The sequence below is a fragment of the Pholis gunnellus genome, assembly GCF_910591455.1.
Source record: "Pholis gunnellus genome assembly, chromosome: 2".
Taxonomy (NCBI): Eukaryota; Metazoa; Chordata; class Actinopteri; order Perciformes; family Pholidae; genus Pholis; species Pholis gunnellus.
In genome coordinates, this window is record NC_136536.1 from 3,562,732 (window position 1) to 3,581,737 (window position 19,006).

The window sequence follows — 19,006 nt, forward strand, 5'->3', positions numbered from 1 at the left end:
TGTTGATATTTTTGATACCACTTTATCATGATTTGAAACTAATAGCTGTATCAATGGTTAATAATGCTTTATTGATCAGTTATAGGCAAGAATAGCAGATGGTGGGTTGCCAGGTTGTAGGGGGGAAATATAACATTGGCAGGTGTTTATCCCTTCTATTTAGTAAGTATTCATTTTTTAATGTTTAATGTTGGTAAGCTATTAATAAATGCTCATGGGGTTTTCACTCTCTAATAAGTCATCACACTTGGAGTTTTAAATGTCAATAAGTCATTAATGAAGAGCAAAATAACGAAACTACAGTTTAGTTGTAGTTCTCCATTCTTTAGAAATATATTTAGAAGAAGCCAAAGACATTAGCAAATTCTTATCAAATGATAGCATGCTAATATGCTACTTTGTTTCGTGTTTTTGTGTTGCGTTTATTAGCATGCTGACGTTAGCATTTAGCTCCAAGCACCACTGTGCCTCAGTACAGCCTGACGGAGCTGCTAGCATGGCTGTATGCTCTCAACCTAAAGGGAGTTTTTACAATCTAGCAACCCAAAAGTTTCTCCTATTTGTAGTTCATACCATTAATAAAGCCATTAGTTACGATTTATATACAATTTATAAAGGTTGCCTATAAAAGTTTCAGTTTATTTTTATGCACAATTTAAATCATCATCTTATTTATGTATTCGTTCATTTGCGTCTAACAGTATATTTCACAGCAGGCAGTCTGCAGAGTGTCAATATGTCATATTGTTTATTTCATCCAGTGCAGCCGAACAGATGAATGTAGATTATCTCTTATGTCTGCAAGACTTGTGCATATAGCTCACCGTATTGTCTAAATCTGGAGCGTCAGCCATGCCAAACAAACATGGCGTGGCCACGTGTGTTTATTTCATGTATTACAGGTAAAGTCATCAAGATGGTGTCCACTAATACCGACCACACACAGTGTTCTTAGCTTTGCATGACGCCATAATCCATCATATTTTGGCCCATGTCATGTTCTGTATATTATAGGTTACATAACCTCTGTTGTACTTTGTTGTCCTTGTTTTTTTTGTTTTGTGTTTTTATATTCTGTGTATGTACGTTGAGAGCAACTAAAAACCGAAGTCAAATTCCTTATATGCGTATAGGCATACATGGCCAGTAAAGCTGATTCAGATTCTTTGACAGACGCCGTCTGATCTATTGTGCGACAGAGAGTGCACGTTCTCCCTAACAAAGTGAAATTGTGTTTATTGCTCAGAGTTCAGTTATTGTTGTAGAACAGCACCCTGTCAAACTAGATCTATAAATCATGCTAAATGAGAACATAATGTTCTGGCTGAGTATTGGGGCTTTTGGACACACATGTCAATCATTCATACGCTGGTATGGGTGGAGACCGAAGTAGGTTGAGTAGGTGCCACAAACCACAAGAAATTTGGCACAAGAAATTTGGCACATATCTCAGTACATCAGAGCTACTTCGGCAGACTTTCCACTAAAGGACTCATAGTATAGGGATGGTTAATATAGAGAAAAATCACGATATTTTATATATTGTAGGATTGACTATTGGTGCATTCACAACATATTTACAAAACTATATTTGTGCAGGTAAAGTCATCAAGATGGTGGCCACTGTTACCAACCAGAGTGTTTATTAGAAGGTCTATCATTGTTTTAACAGTAAGACATTAGTATGAACTTGTGAAGTGAAGGCACGTTAACTGGTGTTGAGATTTAACAATGTCAGTAGGGTTGTTTTATATGTGTATATATATATATATATATATATATATATATATATATATATATATATATATATATATATATAGAGCCAGAAAGCAAAGTATTTCATTGTGCAATTGTATGAAAAGAAACACACTCAAACCAAACTACAGGAAAGAACAGAGTGTTTGTTTTTGTTCCTTATTTCAATGCTGTGTATGCCTCTACTTGCACATTTCCTCATTAGCCTTAAAGGCAACATTTCATGTCCGTTTTGTAAAGCATAGTGTGTTTCAAAGCCAGTCAACTTGAGTTTCAGTGATGGTTTCTCCCTGCACAGAACAAAAGCTCTGTCAGCTGGACAACTGCTTTCTGATGCCTGTGGGTGAAATAGCCAGGAAACAGGAAAGTAACTGGAAAAAAAGAAAGAAAGAACAAACACAAGTTTGGACGCTCACTGTTTGTAACTGTGACAGAAACCAACCTTGAATCTAAAGTAGCTGAACACAAACAGGGGAGAGAAAGCTTTATCTAACTGCTATTGTATCAGGTTACAATAGCAGCCATGCCCACACAGTAAACATCCTAATCACTATGATAAAGTCATGCTTATAACATGGTGGGTTTTACAACTCTCACAAGACCATAATCCTGTCTGGAGACCAGGTTTGTGAGCTCATAAATAAAATAATTATTAATAATATTCAAATGAAACTGTTCTTTGACAAGTTTTTCTTAAACATTTTCTATAGGATTATTTTGACTTTGGTTCCAATTGTTGCCTTACATTTTGAACAAAAAGGTAAACATCTTATCTCCAAAGTCTCCATTTCCTTCCTGCAAAGCACCAATCAGAGCCCTGCATGAACACAGGATGACCAATCAGGTTCCGCCCCGTGTCACCTCACTGCACCACGGCTCAATTGGACCCAGCTGAAGATATCACGAGATGTTGCTAAATTTAAGGTTTGAAACCTCAAAGTTGATGATTTTATGGAAAACGTTATATGGATGACACTGTATAAAATGCTGGCAATTAAGCTGAAAGTTGTTCTAAACCTGTTGCTACCATATAGCAGGTTCATGCTACCGTTTGTTTGCAAGAATTAATGATATTTTTAAAAGTTACCATGAATTTTTCACATTTCAAATTATAACATGTATGAAATTCACATTGTTAGCTTGCTAATTGCTGAACATTTTTATCCGATGCTAACGCTATCATACTCTTAACTGGGTTTTGTCCCCATTGTTTTGAATCACATCGTTAGTAAAGCTTTATGAACTATATTATCTTACAAAATAAAATCTTTCATGTGACCATATGTTTTCATGTCTAAATATAAAACATGTCGCTAAATTGTTGTCCGTGCCCAAATATATCTGATATTATAATTCTACCCACAATTGAAGGCTAAAGGGTTGGTAATTGTGAGAAACTAGCAAGAGTACGCTAGATTTTAAAAATTGACTAACTGAAAAACCCAGCCCAGTGTTGCTAACTCTTCTAATTGAAGTAGCTAGCAGCGCTAGCTCCAAAATGAGCTAAAACTAGTAAGAAAGACACTGACAGCTCGTCCCGTCAGTCCTCCCTCCAAAGAAACTCCCCCAAAACTATCATTGTGAACATAAACAGCGAACATAGCTGTTGTTAGTACTGGGCGGCAACCTCCGGTTCTGAAAAGTAAAGCCAATGCGGAAGTGTCTTGAAACGTGCATTCTCTCTACTGACCATCAGGGGGCGACTCCAGTTGCAAAAACTCCTCTGGTTGTATAGAAGTCTATGAGAAAAGGTCTCTACTTCTCTCTTGATTTATTACCTCAGTAAACATTGTAAACATGAGTTTATGGTCTCAATCTCTAGTTTCAAGTCTTCTTCAATACAGCATGATGTTCATTTAGTAAATTATGGTCCATTTAGAGTCAATTAGACCATTTGCTACAAAAAACAACAACATGGCGACAGTCGTAATTCAAGATGGCGGCGGCTAAATCGCCAATGGGTGACGTCACGATGACTACGTCCTCTTCTTATATACAGTCTATGGTTAGTACTCAGCTATCAAGCTGTAGCCCGTCCAATTATTACATCCATGCCGAAATAAATGGTTGGACGGGCTTATTACTGATTTTTATTCTTTTGTCAGAGCCTGGTCAAAGAAGAAGATTACCAACCCTCCCTTTAATAATTAGAATGTTTATACTAAAAGTCAAACAAAATTATCAACTTTTCTTTCTTTTTCTTGCAGACGGAACCTTGTGGTCCCGCTTTGTCCACCCTCGCAGCAGGTTTGGTTGCGTCTATGTCCGCCTGATTGTTCACATTTGAGGACTTTGGGACCGGAGGTAGTTGTCCTGGATAGATTTAGCCCGTCTTTTGTCAGAGGTCTGTCTAAGGGTAGATCGGTCACATGGTAACGGTGTAATCCTCCCTCACATGCCAACGTTGTTTGTTTCTATCTGCAGAGCTGGCCGCGTTCTCTACTGGCAACCTTGTGACTCACCTTTAATGGAACATTACATCGCAAACAAACAAACAAAAACAAGATAGACACATGACGACGGCTCACAGACTTACAGTGGAAAAATAAAGCCACACATGAAATGCCCCGCTGCAGCACGGGGTGCATTGTTCTTGTTAATGCATGTATACTTTCTCAAGAGTCTTAGCTCCGTCTTTGACAAAGCTGACTAATAAGACCCCCGCTCGCCTGCTTTGTCTGTGTCCTGGCTGCTAATACTTCGAGGGAGCGTGTAATCCCATATTACCATGGCTATGTTAAGTGTAAGCATCTGACTGTCACACACTTCCGGGAAGAGCCGCCACGCAGCACTGAGATAATGTGAATTCCTGGTTGACAAGCCTGAGCTGCAATCTGTGTTTTCAAAGCTTTACAGGCATCATCGGCCTGGTGTTTGCGCAACATTGCGGTGGAAATGTGGAGGGAAAGTCGCTTCAAGACGATCCTATAAAGAGATCTTCTGGGCGGGAACCTCACGTTCAGTTTAGTGCGCTTGTTGTCTCTGCTGTGCCATTTCTTACCTAATGACCGGCTGGGACTACACGACACTCGTCCAGCTCCTAAATCTGTAAGTCCCAAAATCAGGCTTTCTGTGGTGCCAAAAAATAATGCATCCACATGCTGTGCTGTGTGTATCGTACTGTATTGTTTCTTTTTATGCTTGACAATGTAGAAGTGGGACATAAGATGGAGTGAGGGTGTTGGAGAGAGAGAGACAGAGTTTTTCAGGTTAGTCTCCAGCTAATGGGCTTACTTCTCTCTCTCTCTCTCTCTCTCTCTCTCTCTCTCTCTCTCTCTCTCTCTCTCTCTCTCTCTCTGCTGGTAATCCCTAACTAATAGCAAATTAGGATATTGGCAGTGACGGCAGCAGTGAGTTATGTCTTCCGTCGTCTGGGAGGACATATCAATACTCAGGGACAAGGTCGCGGCTCTGTCCAGAACACAGCGCCTCACAGACGGATGTCGCAGTTAAACTTGATTCATAGTGAACACAAGAAACTGTAAATCCTCCAATAGTGGAAGAATTCTTTACTTACTTCAAATGTAAAAGAAAATACCCCATTACACTGTATTTATGGTCTCTTTACGTTTGTTTTGTCATTGAAATGTCTCAGAGAACCAGAATACATTTATAACTGTGCCTGTCAAGTTAAACTACGTGTTTTCAAAAGCTTACTTAAGTAAAAAAATGATGTAGTATAGAAATACAAGTACTTGCTATGGAGTATATTGTAGATTATATTGTTGTGCTATTACTGATGCACCTGAAGCAGCATTTTAAATTCCAGCTGGTGTAATTGGAGACATTTTTACCTACTTTATTTAACAGCAATGCATCATATTTTATAAACTGATCGTAGCTTTTGTATGTAAAATCATAATTTGCAAAGCAGTGGTGGAATGTAACTAAGTACATTTACTCAAGTACTGACAATAGATGGATAAAAATGTAGGTTATTTACCTCTGAGAAACAGTGAAGTATATATACTATATATACTTCACTGTTATATATCTATATATTATATAGATATATATATATATCTATATATATGTATATATAGCCTTCTCCATCTGTTCCAACTGTAATGAATCCGACATGTGAGCAAGATATAGAAAATAAAACGTCGTGGTTGAGATATTCATTCCAGGAAAGACAATCCCACAAATGGCATGAGACGCAGCTCCGTGTGTTCGTACACGTCACAAAGTCAAACTTTATAACGCCACAGCAAAACCTAAAAGAAGTGAAGCACAGAAATAAGTTAGGGACTTCGGATGTAAAGGGAAACTAAAGTGCTCAAAAGAACGAGGGAAAACAAACAGCAGAACAAAATAACAGACCATGTATTCATCACGGCACACATGCAAGTTCCAAACAAACAGCTAGACTGATAATAACCTTTATTGTAAGGATGTTAAAAGAATGAACAGAAAACAACATTTGACTGGTAGATTTCTGCCCTTGCAGATTGCTGAGGACACAGTGAAGTCTCAATGAGTCATGCAGCGGTGAGATGTTATCCTCAGCTGAACCCTTCAAGTTTGCACAGGACACATGACTTGAATATGAGTCAACACTCTGACAGACAAAAAATAGAATCCAGTTTTAGTGAAGTATCCTCTGCAAAAGAGGACACACCTTGAAGAACAAACAAACTGCACTGATGCCAGTATGTTGCAAAATAATGATTTGAATCATAATTAGATTGCCACTGTGCCAAGAAACAAACTGCCTGCGAGTTATAGATGTTAGTCCTGCTCACATTTAACAAAAGAGTTTTGCAATCAATGTGGGGAAAACAAGACCAAGAGTTCACAGCCATGCTACAGCTGCGCTTTGCACTAAATGCTCAAATATTTCAGTTTAGACGAGGATGACAGGAATGTCAGTGGTTTTTTCGTCCTAAGTCAAAGTATTAGACACATAAAAGATCATCGGGAGAATCGTGAAGGTAATTACAAATCATCCTCATGGGGACATGATCGTGTGCACAAGATTTGACGACAATCCACCCGATAGTAGTTGAGACATTTTCCTCAAAACTGCAAATGTGAACCTCAAGGTGGTGCTTTAGGGAAAATAGTCAGGGGACCACAAAAGTCATTTGGATTCATCCTCTGGGGACCATGAGCGTTTGTACCAAATTTAGCGACAAACGTGAACATTTTGAGAATGAATGGATTCCCTACAGGATTTCTTTGGTACTTTTAATGTAAATAAGGTGCCGCGGTATCTGATTTAGATAACGGCCTTGAGTGTCAATCATTGTGAAGTTAATCAAGTTAATAAGTTAAGTTAGTGAGTTTATAATTGAACGTTTATTCATTTGATCTAATAAAGATTATTAAAGTTGGTTTATTAAGTGGACCCTGGACAATGTAAGTTGGTACCAGCACTAGAGGAAAGTCAGGGGATCATCAGAGCTGCTCAGGTTCATCCTCTGGGTACACAGAATTTCTAAAACAAATGCATGGCTATCCAAATCAACTAAATTAAATTTATTTTGTACATTCCAAAATCACAATTCACCCTCAGAGGGCTTTACAATCTTCACACATACGACGTCCTCTGTCCCGGGACCCTCACATCGGTTCAGTGTAAACTGACATTTCAGATTAAAAGCTTTAGACTGAACAGTTTTCAGGCCGTGACTTGAGGCCAGCGTGGAGATGTAGAGGCGTTGAATGGGAACAAACTGAGGCACCAAGCGGCTATTAAGGAGACGCCGGCTTGACTTGTAAACACAGTCTCCATGGACACCAATAAAGAGACGAGAAATATAAGATCATTCCTGTACACCGCATAAATATCTGTTTGCCCTGGCAGTGGGATGTCCATCTGAAACCCAATAAAATAGACTTTCCCACCCAAGACCAAAAAAAGAACCACACAGAGTCGCTTGGCAACAACCATTAAACATTTGCAAAGGAAGCTTGCTGGGGTCATAACTAATTGTGTTGTTTATTCTTGTCTTTTCAAACATGTAGGCCTTTCGAGAGGCTGGGCTGCAAGCCAACGGTTTTGTTAATGGATGGCCTTAGTGTTTCAGTTGAACTGCACTTTTAATGTATTTTGACAGCGGCTCTGCTTCACAGCGTATACTCTCTGTTGGGATTTGAGCTTATACCCACCGCTGTGAACCTCGGGGCTCCATTAAGGTGACGTACACTTTTGTCTTCACCTCCCAAGACTCTTTGAAACGAGAGTGATGGAGCCAACAGGGACGCCGATTATATAAACCATAGGGCAAGTACACCAACACACACACACACATTTAAATCTAACATATAACAGCGCCCTGCTATTTACTGCCCTTCTTCTCACCTTTGTGGACTTGTGATGAATGTGTGATTTGAAAAATGCACAACTGTCCGACAGGCCCATTCAAGGAAATATTCCCATGAGTTGAGAGACCTATGTGATGGATTCATTTGTTTCCCACAACGCGTTAAGAGCTTTGTTTCTGAGGCGATTATAAACTGAGAAATGGCGCCATCTTCAGGCGCCTTGATGACTTAAAATGTACATTGAAGGAAAGAGTTCCTCTGATTCACACAACTGTATCTGCATTTAAAGTTACTGTGAGGACCTTTTAACTGGTCATGAAACTAGTCAATTAACACTGATGCCTCTCTATGACCTACATAAATAAACAAGACCATCAGCGGGAAGATTGGCTATTTCTATATAGTTATTCTTCACGCTTGTGCCATCGTGTCGGATTCCTCATAAAATCATTGCTTCAAGAACAGGAGTCTACAGCAGGCTGTGCTTTGAGCTAAAATGCTAACATCATGATGCTAACATGCTGTCATAGATGCTCTCTGGCTCTTTGTAGCAGCGGGGGCGGAGCTACAAGACTCGACAGAGTCCACCATGTCTTCCGGCTCACTTTAGATGCTGGGTGTGAGGCTACGTGAGTGCTGGATAACATTACAACCAAACTCTTCATCACCTCCCTCAAGTTTTTTATCATATTCATTTATTTGACACTCGCCTCCCTGTGTGTGTGCGTGTCTGTTTGTTTGTCCCTCTGGCTAGCTAATGGCCGCTGCTCTTCTACTCTTTCTACTAGTTGTTGATATTTCAGTCAGGACCAAAGTGGTGGACATCATGAATTATGTAAGTAAAACCAATGAAATGCAAAATTCATTAAATACTCTGAATAAAACACAACTCTTGAAATACCACGTTTAATTGCCAAAACCAAGAGCAGTTATCTTTCCATTTTTTTGGGATAGTGGATTTTACATGCAAACATTTCAGCTTTATTTTCTTGTGCGCACAATAGGCAAGACAGGTTTGTCGCATACAAGCAATCAGGAAATTAGTTTTTCCATTTAAGGTTTAAATAAAGGGGAGGAAAATGTTAAAGGGGGATACGTGTATCAATAAGTCATAAAGTGTCAAACAGGAGCAACGTAACATGTTGAAGTTCAGCCGCCACATCTAATCAAATCCATAATAAAAGTTGCATGCTTCTGCACATGAAATACATAATAAAACTATATTCTATGTAACTTAACATAAAAATGTAGGTTAAAAACATTTTCTGGAACTGAACCTCTACTCCACCGTTCCGTCTTTTTACTCATAGTTATCAAGTGCGTGTCGGTGCATGTGTGACATGCACTCGTTTGGCTTTCTAAGAGCATTCAAATGAAATCTCATGGAGTATAAATTGAGGGCTGGTGCTGAACTTTGTTGGGGCCAAAGTACAGTTTAAAAGAGCTAAATAACCAGCTAGTCTAAATTCTAGCAGCTACAAAATAATGCCGAAAACAAACCCATGCTTAAATACATCATACACAATTTCCACAAACACCACCTTGCAGAACTTACTATACAAATGTCTTACTTAAAAAATAATTTAAAGGTGCAGTCAGCGATTCTAATCCAGTACTCTCTTTGTCAAAGATCGGTGTTCATACATACAATCGGCAACAGGGGGCGCTCATGCTCGTGCACGGGACAGGGAGGAGGACTTGGATGAATAAAGAGAAACACAGCGGAAGTGAGAGGGACGCTAAATTCAAAGTAAAGGATTCGTTCAGGTGTTGAGTTCAAACATCAACAATATTTCTCCAGAATCGCAGACTCCACCTTCAGAGCTTTCTCTGAATATGCATCACAACAGTCTTCTGAAAATATATATATTCTGTACAATATACTGTAAATAAAATAAAAACCCACAGAGACAAGTTTCCTCTCTCTCTCCCAAAGCATCAAAACTTAAAAACGTCAAACCCGCAACCCGTCGAGCCCCTCAGCAGAAAATATTGATGCTGCAGAGCAACTCCTCCAAGGCCTCCAGTTTCTGATTGGCCTCCTCTATCGCGCTGTAGGTCTGCACGTTGCCGGTGATGTGGTAGCGGATTTCGTCCACCAGAGGGACGGAGTCCATCTCCTGTCGCTCCTCCACCGACGCAGCGTCCTCTTTGATGATCTCCGCAAACTCGGCCTGCTCCACCAGCTGTGACAGACGGGTAAGACAGGTGGGAATTTATCCTGAGGGGTGGGGTGGGGGGGGCATGGCTGACCTGTACATCCAGAACATCAACCTCAGCTCGCAGGTGTTAAATCTCACACTTGTAGCTCACAGACACACCAACAAAAAGTATTATTGTATGGCCTCAGACGTCTAGTGATGATAGATGTACAAGTGTACTTTGAGTATTTTTTCAATTTGGCAAATGTTTGGCATTTTGGGAAACACGCTTATTCGTTTTCTTGCCAAGCGTTAGATGAGAAGATCGATACCACTCTCATGTCTTTCTGCTAAATATGAAGCAAGAGCTGGGACATGGCTAGCTTAGCATAAAGACTAAAAACAAGGGGAAACAACTAGCCTGGCTTTATCTAAAAGGTGAAATAAAAACAATCCACCTCCAGCACCTCACTAATTTATTGTAGTTGTAGACAAATTGTAGTTTTATGGGGTGCTACATGCTGAACCATTCTTCCCTGCTGCTCCCAGGCTTTCTGCTAAGCCAAGCTAAACTTCAGCTGGCTCCAAATTCAAATTCAACATCCAGACATCAAGTGTTGTGTGCACTTCAGCCACCAGCTGCGATATCCCACACACTTATTGTTATCCAGCCAAAATAAAGTGCCAACACAGAGAGACAGACACCCACCCGCTCAATGATCTTAGCCATGAACTCTGTGCAGTTATCCTCCAGCCGGGAGAGGCGGAAAAGCTTCGCCACCTTCCACATGTACAGAACGTTGTCCTCGCAGATAGTCTTAGAGAGCGTCTTCCCACAAAGACGCTTCAGCCCGGGCAGCAGATACATGTCGGCCACGCACAGCACGTCAAACACGATCTCTGTTATTAGCTGGGAATAAAAAATACACACACAAAAATAAATAAATAAATCATAGTGTGAAATAAAGTTTTACTGCTGATCGTTGTTGGCCAATATTCAATAAAAAAAAATGCAATCGGGAGATTGCAACAAATCTGTGTTCGGTAGGAGGAGAGCTAGCAACGTAGCTAACAGCTAACAGCTAATATAGGGAGGCGCCATTCAGTTACATTATGATGCGTTCGTGCTCTATTTAGTATAAATGAACATTTGGTGAGAAATAACTTGATTTAGGATAATCATTTAAAATAAATCTACCTTTAAAACTGCACATTTAAGACACTCCTTCACCTCAAACACTTTGTTTCCGAACCGTAGGAAACCAGTCCGTCGGCCACAAACTGATCCATAAAAGGTGGCGCTTCTGTTTCATCGTCTCTTTTACGACTTCAAAAATGTTCTTACACAAAATAAACTTGTTGCCAGAAATTGTGCACTGACCTCTGTGTCATCGGTGTAGATGTAATACATGACGTGGATGAATATTTCATGGGAGATGTTGTGTAAAGTAATGACTGGGGTGCTGGGCTGGGACTGCAGCTGTTCTCCCTCACTGAAGTGGTCCTCCAGCAAGGCTTTAAAATAATCACTCCGCCCGCAGAAAAACGCCTGGAGACACAAACACACAGTAAATCGACATATTCATTTTTAATGGTGAGAGGCTGTACAATGTTGTGTGAGCTTTGTTGTTTGCACCTTATGACACAAGAAGTTCAAACCGTCGACTCTGAAGCAGATGTCGGGATAAGTAGGGAAGCGGTCGACTCTGTTAAAGGGAAGTTCACCAAATCCAACCTGGGGAGAACCGACGGGGAAGAAGAAACAGGCTCAACGAACTGTTACAGCAGCAGCCATCGTGTTTTTTTTCCTGCCGTCGCGTCCTTACTCTTAGTTCAGTGGGAAGTGCACAGTCGGCTAACTGGGCCATCTCCTCCTGAAGTTGACAGCTGTGAGGATCCAGGCTGAGAACCTTCACACAGATTCCCGGCTTGTTGGACACTTGATGAGGACAGAAGGAAAGACGAGACACACGTCACTCGTGTGGAGAAAAAAAGTAGTTCCAATACCAATAACGGAAATGCCTCGGATACAGACTAAAATGCTGAGTCGGGTATTAATGAGCACTTTAGTCTATGCACCGATCTGATATCACATTATTAGACAATTTATCAGCTCATCTGCGCTACACAGAAACAACAACAACAACAACAACAACGTGTCACATCCTGCCCCGAACTATGACTACACACCTGTGGTTCAACACTCTGGTGCATCCTATTTTTCCCGCTGATAATGTTACACTTACCAAATTCATACAGCTGTTTGCATTTATTCTCCAGCTCCTCCATCAGACCTTCCATCTTGCACTGTTTGGCAAGTCGTCTGCAGTCCTCCACGAGGCTTATATCAATATCCATTCGTCCTGTAACATTAAGAAACACACACACATGAATGAAAAGAGTTGATTTTACATTAAAATAATTCATTTTATTGGGTTTCCAGAATGAGAACTCTTTGTTTTTGACACATTTAAAAACTAGTTCAGACTGAATTTTCCTGCAATGTCTTAAAACTGTAGAAGCCTTGATATGTGGCGCTCACCTGTATAGGAATATTGCAGAATGGCTCCAAAGGCTGAAGGGTTGATCTGAAAATCAAAACGGCTTTTATCCAAACAGATGTAGACAGACACAATGTGCCTGCACGGTCGTATAATAGACACGACCACCTAATAACAAAGCTGATAACAGACGTAATCAACGTATATTTGTCTCTACCAAAGGGTGCTTGAGGGTGATCAAGGTCTTCCCTTTCCATTTGCTCTCCAACATATCAGTGAAGTACTCTGAGCGTGCGCTGAGAATGCAGCGGTGGGCCGTGAATATTTGTCCGTGAACCAGGAACTTCACGTCGCTGTGTGGACCCTGCTCCAGTAACCTAGGGCAAATGCAGGTACACGGGTTTTTACTGTGAACGTCTAAAAAAAAAAAAAAGGAGAACGAACTGTTCTGCCTCCAGCTCTGTAGAGGAGGAAGTGGATCATTTACACGAATGGCCACGCTTACATGTGCAGAAAGTAGTTGAAGTCGTCCCGCTGCATGGCGCGCACACTGATGCACTTGTAGTCTTTGAGCAGACGTCGCACAGACTCGTTCAGAGAGCCGTACATGCACCGCTCGCCATCAAACGTGTTGGCTTCACACTTGGCACCTGAAAGCAAAGACGAGAAAACAATACATGATTATAATACAGACCATTTCATGCTCAACATGGTAACACACAATGGTAGTTTTACCGCTTTTATAGTCAACTGTGGGGTGTGACACCTGGCAGAGAGCTGCACTCTACTGAGAGCGCCTATCTACTTGTGTCTGCATTACTTAATTATTCATTAATTATTCATTAAACAACCTTACCATTAGCCAACAGGTACTGGACCACCTCCTCATGACCACAGAGACAAGCATAATACCTGAGGAAGAAGAGCGTTCACATTTGAAGTTGTTAGGATGATGAAGCCGCGTTAGCCAGAGAAGTGGACCGCTCGACTAAGTTGTACTTACAAAGGGGAGCTGTCCCATTTATCTCTTACATTGAGGTCCACGTCTCTTTGTTCAACAAGGTATCTAGGAGAGGAAATACAAGAAATGAGAGGTTACACAGACGCTGGCGTGCACATTTCATATGCGTACAGATGATTCAGGTGGCATTTAATGATGCATTCAGGATCTCTGTGCACAAATGGCCTTAACACAAAGGTAAACACAAGGTATTCCTCTTGTTTTTGGAACCATTGGAACGAATGTTTCTGTCTTTTAATCACTGTGGATTGAACTGCAACGAGGACACCTATGTTGTCCTCGGATTGTCTTTATTATTATTATTTTGTTATTTGACATGGATAATATGCGTCTGATATGAAGCTGAAATGAAATGAACATTTGTAAACTGAGCAGCTGATTTGCACGTAAACATTGGCTAAAGTTACCAGCTGGGTCGTCGACGCTAATGTTAGCAACCCTTGTTTACCTCCCACTTCTTTGCAAAACAAACATTGCAGTTAGCTTTGAGTTTAGCTGCAAGGTTGAGTTGAGTTGTGACTTGTTGAAAACAGAAAATGCTACCGTTTTACCTCCAAAGGAAGCTACGTAAATAAGCTCAAGACTGTTGTTGTTGTTTTTAAACAGGATAGGAAGTAACGTTGGTGCAACAGCAATCATAACACACACACACGTCAGCTGATCCGTCGGTTACCTGACTCTAAACACGTCGCCCTTTCTGCAACTACTAAACAGATCGTACACATCCATGATCTCCGCTGCGTTCTCGGTCCTCTGCGATGCATTGAGGCGGCCTGTCTACCGGACAGGTTGAGCGCGAGGATTCGGTGTTAGCTCGGTCGACACTGAGGAAGTTGTTGGCTCGCGGTCGTACACCTTTTTTATTTTTTTTTTGCACGGTTGTTTACAAAACGGCTCGATTCCTTCAGGGGTGGTGGAAGTGCTCGGGCAGTCACGTGACTAGATTTGGTCTACTTCATGTGGTGTAGAGAATATCGGGGAAACGGATGTTTATTATTTACCTTCAACAAATAAAACGTACGTACCGCTGTATCTCTCTTTTTTTTTTTAAACATCACACGAGGGTCAACTAATTTGATAACAAGTCATATTCGTTGTCATGTCTAACCGCAGGTATGAGTGGCAGCTCGTGTTCTAACGGCCGTAGAACGCTGAAAACCGGCGCTCACGCGGCTTTCTTGAACGCAGCACACGTCGTTTCTGCCTTCTACTCGTTCTTCAACGGTTTTTATCTTTTAATATTAAAAATCCACATGAAGGCGCTCTTTAACATTTGGAAATGTTGGAATATGATATATTGAAGAGTTTTTACCTTTTCTATTCTAATTTAACTCTCTTAGTTAGTCTACTGAACAACTAAAGAAATATATATATATATATATATATACATATGTATTTGTGTGTATGTGTTTTATACTAATTACCTACATATGTTCTGTATGTGCTGCTAATGTTTACCTGAATTATTTGTATTTTACATTTTGTCAATAAAAAAAAAGCTCACTGGGGCCAGACTTGTCAGGGCTAAATCACAATCAAAGGGCAACATTCGTGTATGATACCAATTATTTATTCATTTTTGCAATATAAATGTCTAAATTACACAAAAGCCAGTCTTGTTAGAGATCTTCTTGTCAACGTTTCAGTTGGAGTTTGGCAAGCCGCTGTTTTAACATGCGGATCTGAAGTTGAAGTTTTTCTCGCTCCAGCAAGAGATTTTCCTTCTGCAGTTCCATCACATCGGCCTGCAGGCTTTCTGTGAGTAGAGAACACACACACACACACACACACACACACACACACACACACATATATAATTAGTGTCATGGACAGTGAGTGATAACTGTCACTGGAAAGAATTCTTCAAATATGTGTAGGCTATGAATTCATCTTCTGATGAGTGGAATGCTTTTCTCCTGTAAATATGGCCTCAGTGCATTGTCACACATTGTCTGCATGTTTTCACAATTGAAAAGGCATATAAGAGATAACTCAGTATCTACAAACAAATATCCTCTTGTTTCTTCTTTGGCCCTTCTCGTCTATTTGAACCCATTTCAGCAGGATTACTTGTGTTTTCAATTCATTATGATTAGATGTAGCAGCTGTTTTATTCACGTGGAAAATCAAACTCGGTTACGAAGATGTTGGAGCGTCAAAATTGATTTTTACAACAATGAAAAGAGGGTGAAATAGATCTCGCTATAACTATGTTATAACTGCAGTTTGTTTGTTACCTCAGTTTTCTAGTTCTTGCAAATGCTACATGCTGTTTTTTTAAAACGTATTTTTATGGCCTAATGTTTTTTAAATGGTTAAATAGATGCAAAAAGGTCGGATTCTTGACTCATTTCTGACGTATGTAACGTTTAGCAATACTTGCTGGTAGGTTTTGATCTGAGATTTTTAGACAATGTTAAGCCGTTGCATTGATCAAACACATAAGAAATAGTTCCAAGTTTAAATCATGTGCATTAAAAGAAAAAGCGCTTTTCAAAAGTTAAACCTTTTAAGTTGAGCTGTAAAATAGTTTTACAAGAAGCTCAAATTCCAAGCATTCTTTGTCATTAGTTGCGCTCGTCTTTCACAAAGGCCACACTGCTCTGTAAATACCAAAAGAAGTAAAGTAGGTCAGCTCCTGTCTGTCTGTTCAACTTGTGACAGCTCTGTTACCTGAAGCTCGCCCGGTATCACAAACGTCACATTTTTGGAAATTCTTCGTCTCCCAGAAAGGAGGAGCTTTACGTAACTCTACCTCGACGGGGTAGTGGTCGCTGACTCTCAGCGCCTGCAGGAGGAGGAGCAACACTGAGCGATACAGGCGCAGAACATGTTGTCAGATTAGATTAGATTCAACTGCGACAAAGAGGGAGAAACTCACCATGTCTTCCGTCATAGCGAACTCCTTGTGGAAGTTGAACGGCTTGGCTGAGTTTGGCACAAGGGCCGCCAGCATATCTTCTCCATACACAACAATCCTGTTGCACATAAGTTCACTCCGTTATTTCATATCTATAATGATCATATGTACAGTTTCTCTCCTCCTGGAATTGCATGAATGTATTTGTATCAGTGCAGACATGCCGGTCATAAGAGTGGTCGTTGGAGGTGTTGGACATGGTGTCCACGTCGTCGCCAATCAGCCAGTGGAAATTCTTGTCGCTGCGAATACGAATCCCCTTCATCTCCTTATGGGTGACATGCGCACCATCGGCTTTGAAATCCCCCAGGATCATTATGTTCTAGAGGAATTCAGATACGTCCAGTTTAGAGCTAATATCCCTGAGTGAGGATACGAAGAAATCCCATCAGAAGATCCACGTTACAACATAATTCAAGGATAGTTTACAGGCCATGCAATTGGTGAGATTCCTCTTTTTTAAGTGTATGAAATAGAAAAATGTCTCGTCATGAATCTTGAACTAATTAAAGCTCTTTCAGTGAAACAATATTACATTAGTTATCAAAAGAAGATCACATAGAATAACTTAAAAACAATGTGTGATTTGGTTCAGAGATACAGTGGTATTCCCAGAGTCAGAAAATAATAAACGCTTTAGGAAATACACTTTTTATGTATTTGGTGTAGTCTGAAGTTATCATAACAGTATTATTAGGCTATCTTGGCTCAATTGTTGAGTGTCAAGGGATCAAATAACATACAAATGACACTATAGGCATTCAGGAGTTGAGCTAAGCAAGTGAACTAAGAGGGGGTGTCTGAGGGGAAGCCCTCAGTGTGGCCTTTATTTTTCGTGGGGAACTTGTAATAATCCTGCAGGTTACATCTTTTGCCTTCTACCAGCTATTTATTGAGCCCACATCTACAGAGACCTGGCTCCATCGTGGCGTCCCAGATCAAGCTGCACTTTACGGTTGGATTGCAGGACAGAGCGGACTCTGTGTTGCATAATGAGAATAAATGGTCCTTAAACCCTTGAATCTTATTGTGACCCTGTTGATGATGCCACTCACATCGGTTTTCCATTTGTCTTTGACCACCAGGAAGACCTCGTACAGCTCATCCAGCTCTCTCTCTGCGTCCCACGGCGTGGCGTGGACCGGGATCAGCACTATGTTCTTCAGCACTGCAAAACGGAAACAGCCCCGTGAGCCACAGACGCTCACCTCTACGATAACATGCCCCATCACGACATATCTCACACGTGTGGATGCACACGGCTCGACGCAGACTGACTTAACTTGATAAACCTGCCCTCTGCTCCCTCTTTGATTTGCATGTCAAACTAAATGTCGCCACACACGGATATCTATAACTCCCTGTTGTTCAGACTGACCCGTGTTGCGTGGTTTGAAGTGGAGAATGTACGGCTCTCTCGCAAAAGCGTCCACGTCGTTCACCTGGTTGTCTTCGTATTGGTAGCAGTCGATCAGGTCGACGACGTCGTCCCTTCCAGCGAGACAAAGTATACATTTGAGTGCAGCTGTTGGGTGGTGACGCTACAGGCGTGTTACACACTCTGGCGACGTGATTTGATCTCACCTGTACAGAAACAAAAACTGTTCCTTGTATCTGTTCCTCCCCAGGCGGGTGCTGAGCTGCAGAGCGTAGTGATGGCTTGTGTTGACTCTGGTAGGACAGTATCAAAAAAAACATATACTAAACAAAATCTTTGCCTCGTTCAGAAATGAAAAGAGGAAAGTTATACTCACTTGTTCAGTGCTTTCAAGAACGTTTGAACAGAAGCTCCGCTCACATCCACCACCTCCAGAATCACTATGATGTCGTATCGAGACACAATCTACAAAACACAAAACAAGGAATGCTTTTTGTTTTCTTTCATCCAAACGTGTGGCAGCTTCATCAAAGACTTGCTAATCACACTGGTATGATCCGAAACTTATCTTCATATCAAACACCCACAATCGCTTATTGTCCCTTCTTGGGCTGCTTCCCAAAAGGTCACACCAGTGGCACGAACTGCGCATTTCTAAAAACTCAACGCGTGTCATCACTGATCTTCAGCTGTGTGATGTCTTTGCTGATGCGTTTTACCTTAACGAGAGCTGACAGAACATCTGGATCGGAGACTTTGGTCAGCCCAAACCTCTGTACGTTGAACGAGGCGATCTTCATTATCCGACAAGAGAAGAGCTAATAGAGACATTGTGTAAAAATACGTTTGTAAAATTACTTTAAACATGCAGACACACTCACACACGGTCTCTCCCAGTGTTACTTACCTCGATGGCACAGCGTCAGTCTTGACAAACCTCCAGAATAAACCCACAACTGGTTGTATGAGAGGATTGTTTTCTCTGTCATTGTTTTTTTAGAGGGAGGCGATGATTGGGTA

At 40.9% G+C, this 19,006-nt stretch overlaps 2 protein-coding genes and 1 long non-coding RNA gene across 9 annotated transcripts; 1 reads left to right on the forward strand and 2 right to left on the reverse strand.

The window, feature by feature from the left end:
* Positions 1-4,685: 4,685 nt before the first annotated feature.
* On the forward strand, positions 4,686-17,835 carry LOC306706516. 7 transcript variants are annotated; one of them, XR_013767377.1, is made up of 6 exons: positions 4,686-4,803; positions 7,834-8,860; positions 9,656-9,775; positions 9,962-10,224; positions 15,335-15,446; positions 17,694-17,835. It is a non-coding gene; the product is annotated as an uncharacterized lncRNA (long non-coding RNA). The 7 variants fall into 7 exon arrangements; XR_013767378.1 differs by lacking the exon at positions 4,686-4,803 and adding an exon at positions 12,944-13,059 and having other exon boundaries at positions 4,824-8,860; XR_013767381.1 differs by lacking the exon at positions 4,686-4,803 and having other exon boundaries at positions 4,824-8,654; positions 8,780-8,860.
* On the reverse strand, positions 8,916-14,502 carry abtb1 (ankyrin repeat and BTB (POZ) domain containing 1). Its single transcript, XM_079173603.1, has 12 exons — positions 14,362-14,502; positions 13,671-13,733; positions 13,524-13,579; positions 13,173-13,317; positions 12,885-13,044; positions 12,709-12,754; positions 12,413-12,529; positions 11,993-12,105; positions 11,803-11,901; positions 11,548-11,715; positions 10,876-11,076; positions 8,916-10,211 (listed from the first exon to the last, which is right to left on the reverse strand). The coding sequence occupies exons 1-12, from the start codon at positions 14,415-14,417 to the stop codon at positions 10,005-10,007; spliced, it is 1,431 nt and encodes a 476-aa protein (XP_079029729.1). The 5' UTR covers positions 14,418-14,502; the 3' UTR covers positions 8,916-10,004.
* On the reverse strand, positions 15,307-19,004 carry LOC306706507 (deoxyribonuclease-1-like). The gene is made up of 10 exons (XM_079173625.1): positions 18,894-19,004; positions 18,706-18,804; positions 18,363-18,451; positions 18,193-18,279; positions 17,987-18,099; positions 17,664-17,776; positions 16,773-16,930; positions 16,570-16,666; positions 16,362-16,476; positions 15,307-15,444 (listed from the first exon to the last, which is right to left on the reverse strand). Exons 2-10 carry the CDS (start codon positions 18,784-18,786, stop codon positions 15,323-15,325), a joined length of 975 nt encoding a protein of 324 aa, XP_079029751.1. The 5' UTR covers positions 18,787-18,804; positions 18,894-19,004; the 3' UTR covers positions 15,307-15,322.
* Between the last annotated feature and the right edge of the window lie 2 nt (positions 19,005-19,006).

Bases quoted from the DNA above. Each gene is read 5' to 3' on its own strand.
- LOC306706507 (XM_079173625.1), bottom strand. From the start codon at position 18,786: ATGAAGATCGCCTCGTTCAACGTACAGAGGTTTGGGCTGACCAAAGTC. The intron at 18,100-18,192 runs GTGAGATCAAAT...TCTCGCTGGAAG, and splicing joins CAGTTTTTGTTTCTGTACAG to GGACGACGTCGTCGACCTGA. The intron at 15,445-16,361 runs GTAACAGAGCTG...CTCTACTCACAG, and splicing joins TGATACCGGGCGAGCTTCAG to AAAGCCTGCAGGCCGATGTG.
- abtb1 (XM_079173603.1), bottom strand. From the start codon at position 14,417: ATGGATGTGTACGATCTGTTTAGTAGTTGCAGAAAGGGCGACGTGTTT. The intron at 13,580-13,670 runs GTAAGTACAACT...CTTCTTCCTCAG, and splicing joins AAATGGGACAGCTCCCCTTT to GTATTATGCTTGTCTCTGTG. The intron at 13,045-13,172 runs GTAAGCGTGGCC...CATTTGCCCTAG, and splicing joins TTCAACTACTTTCTGCACAT to GTTACTGGAGCAGGGTCCAC.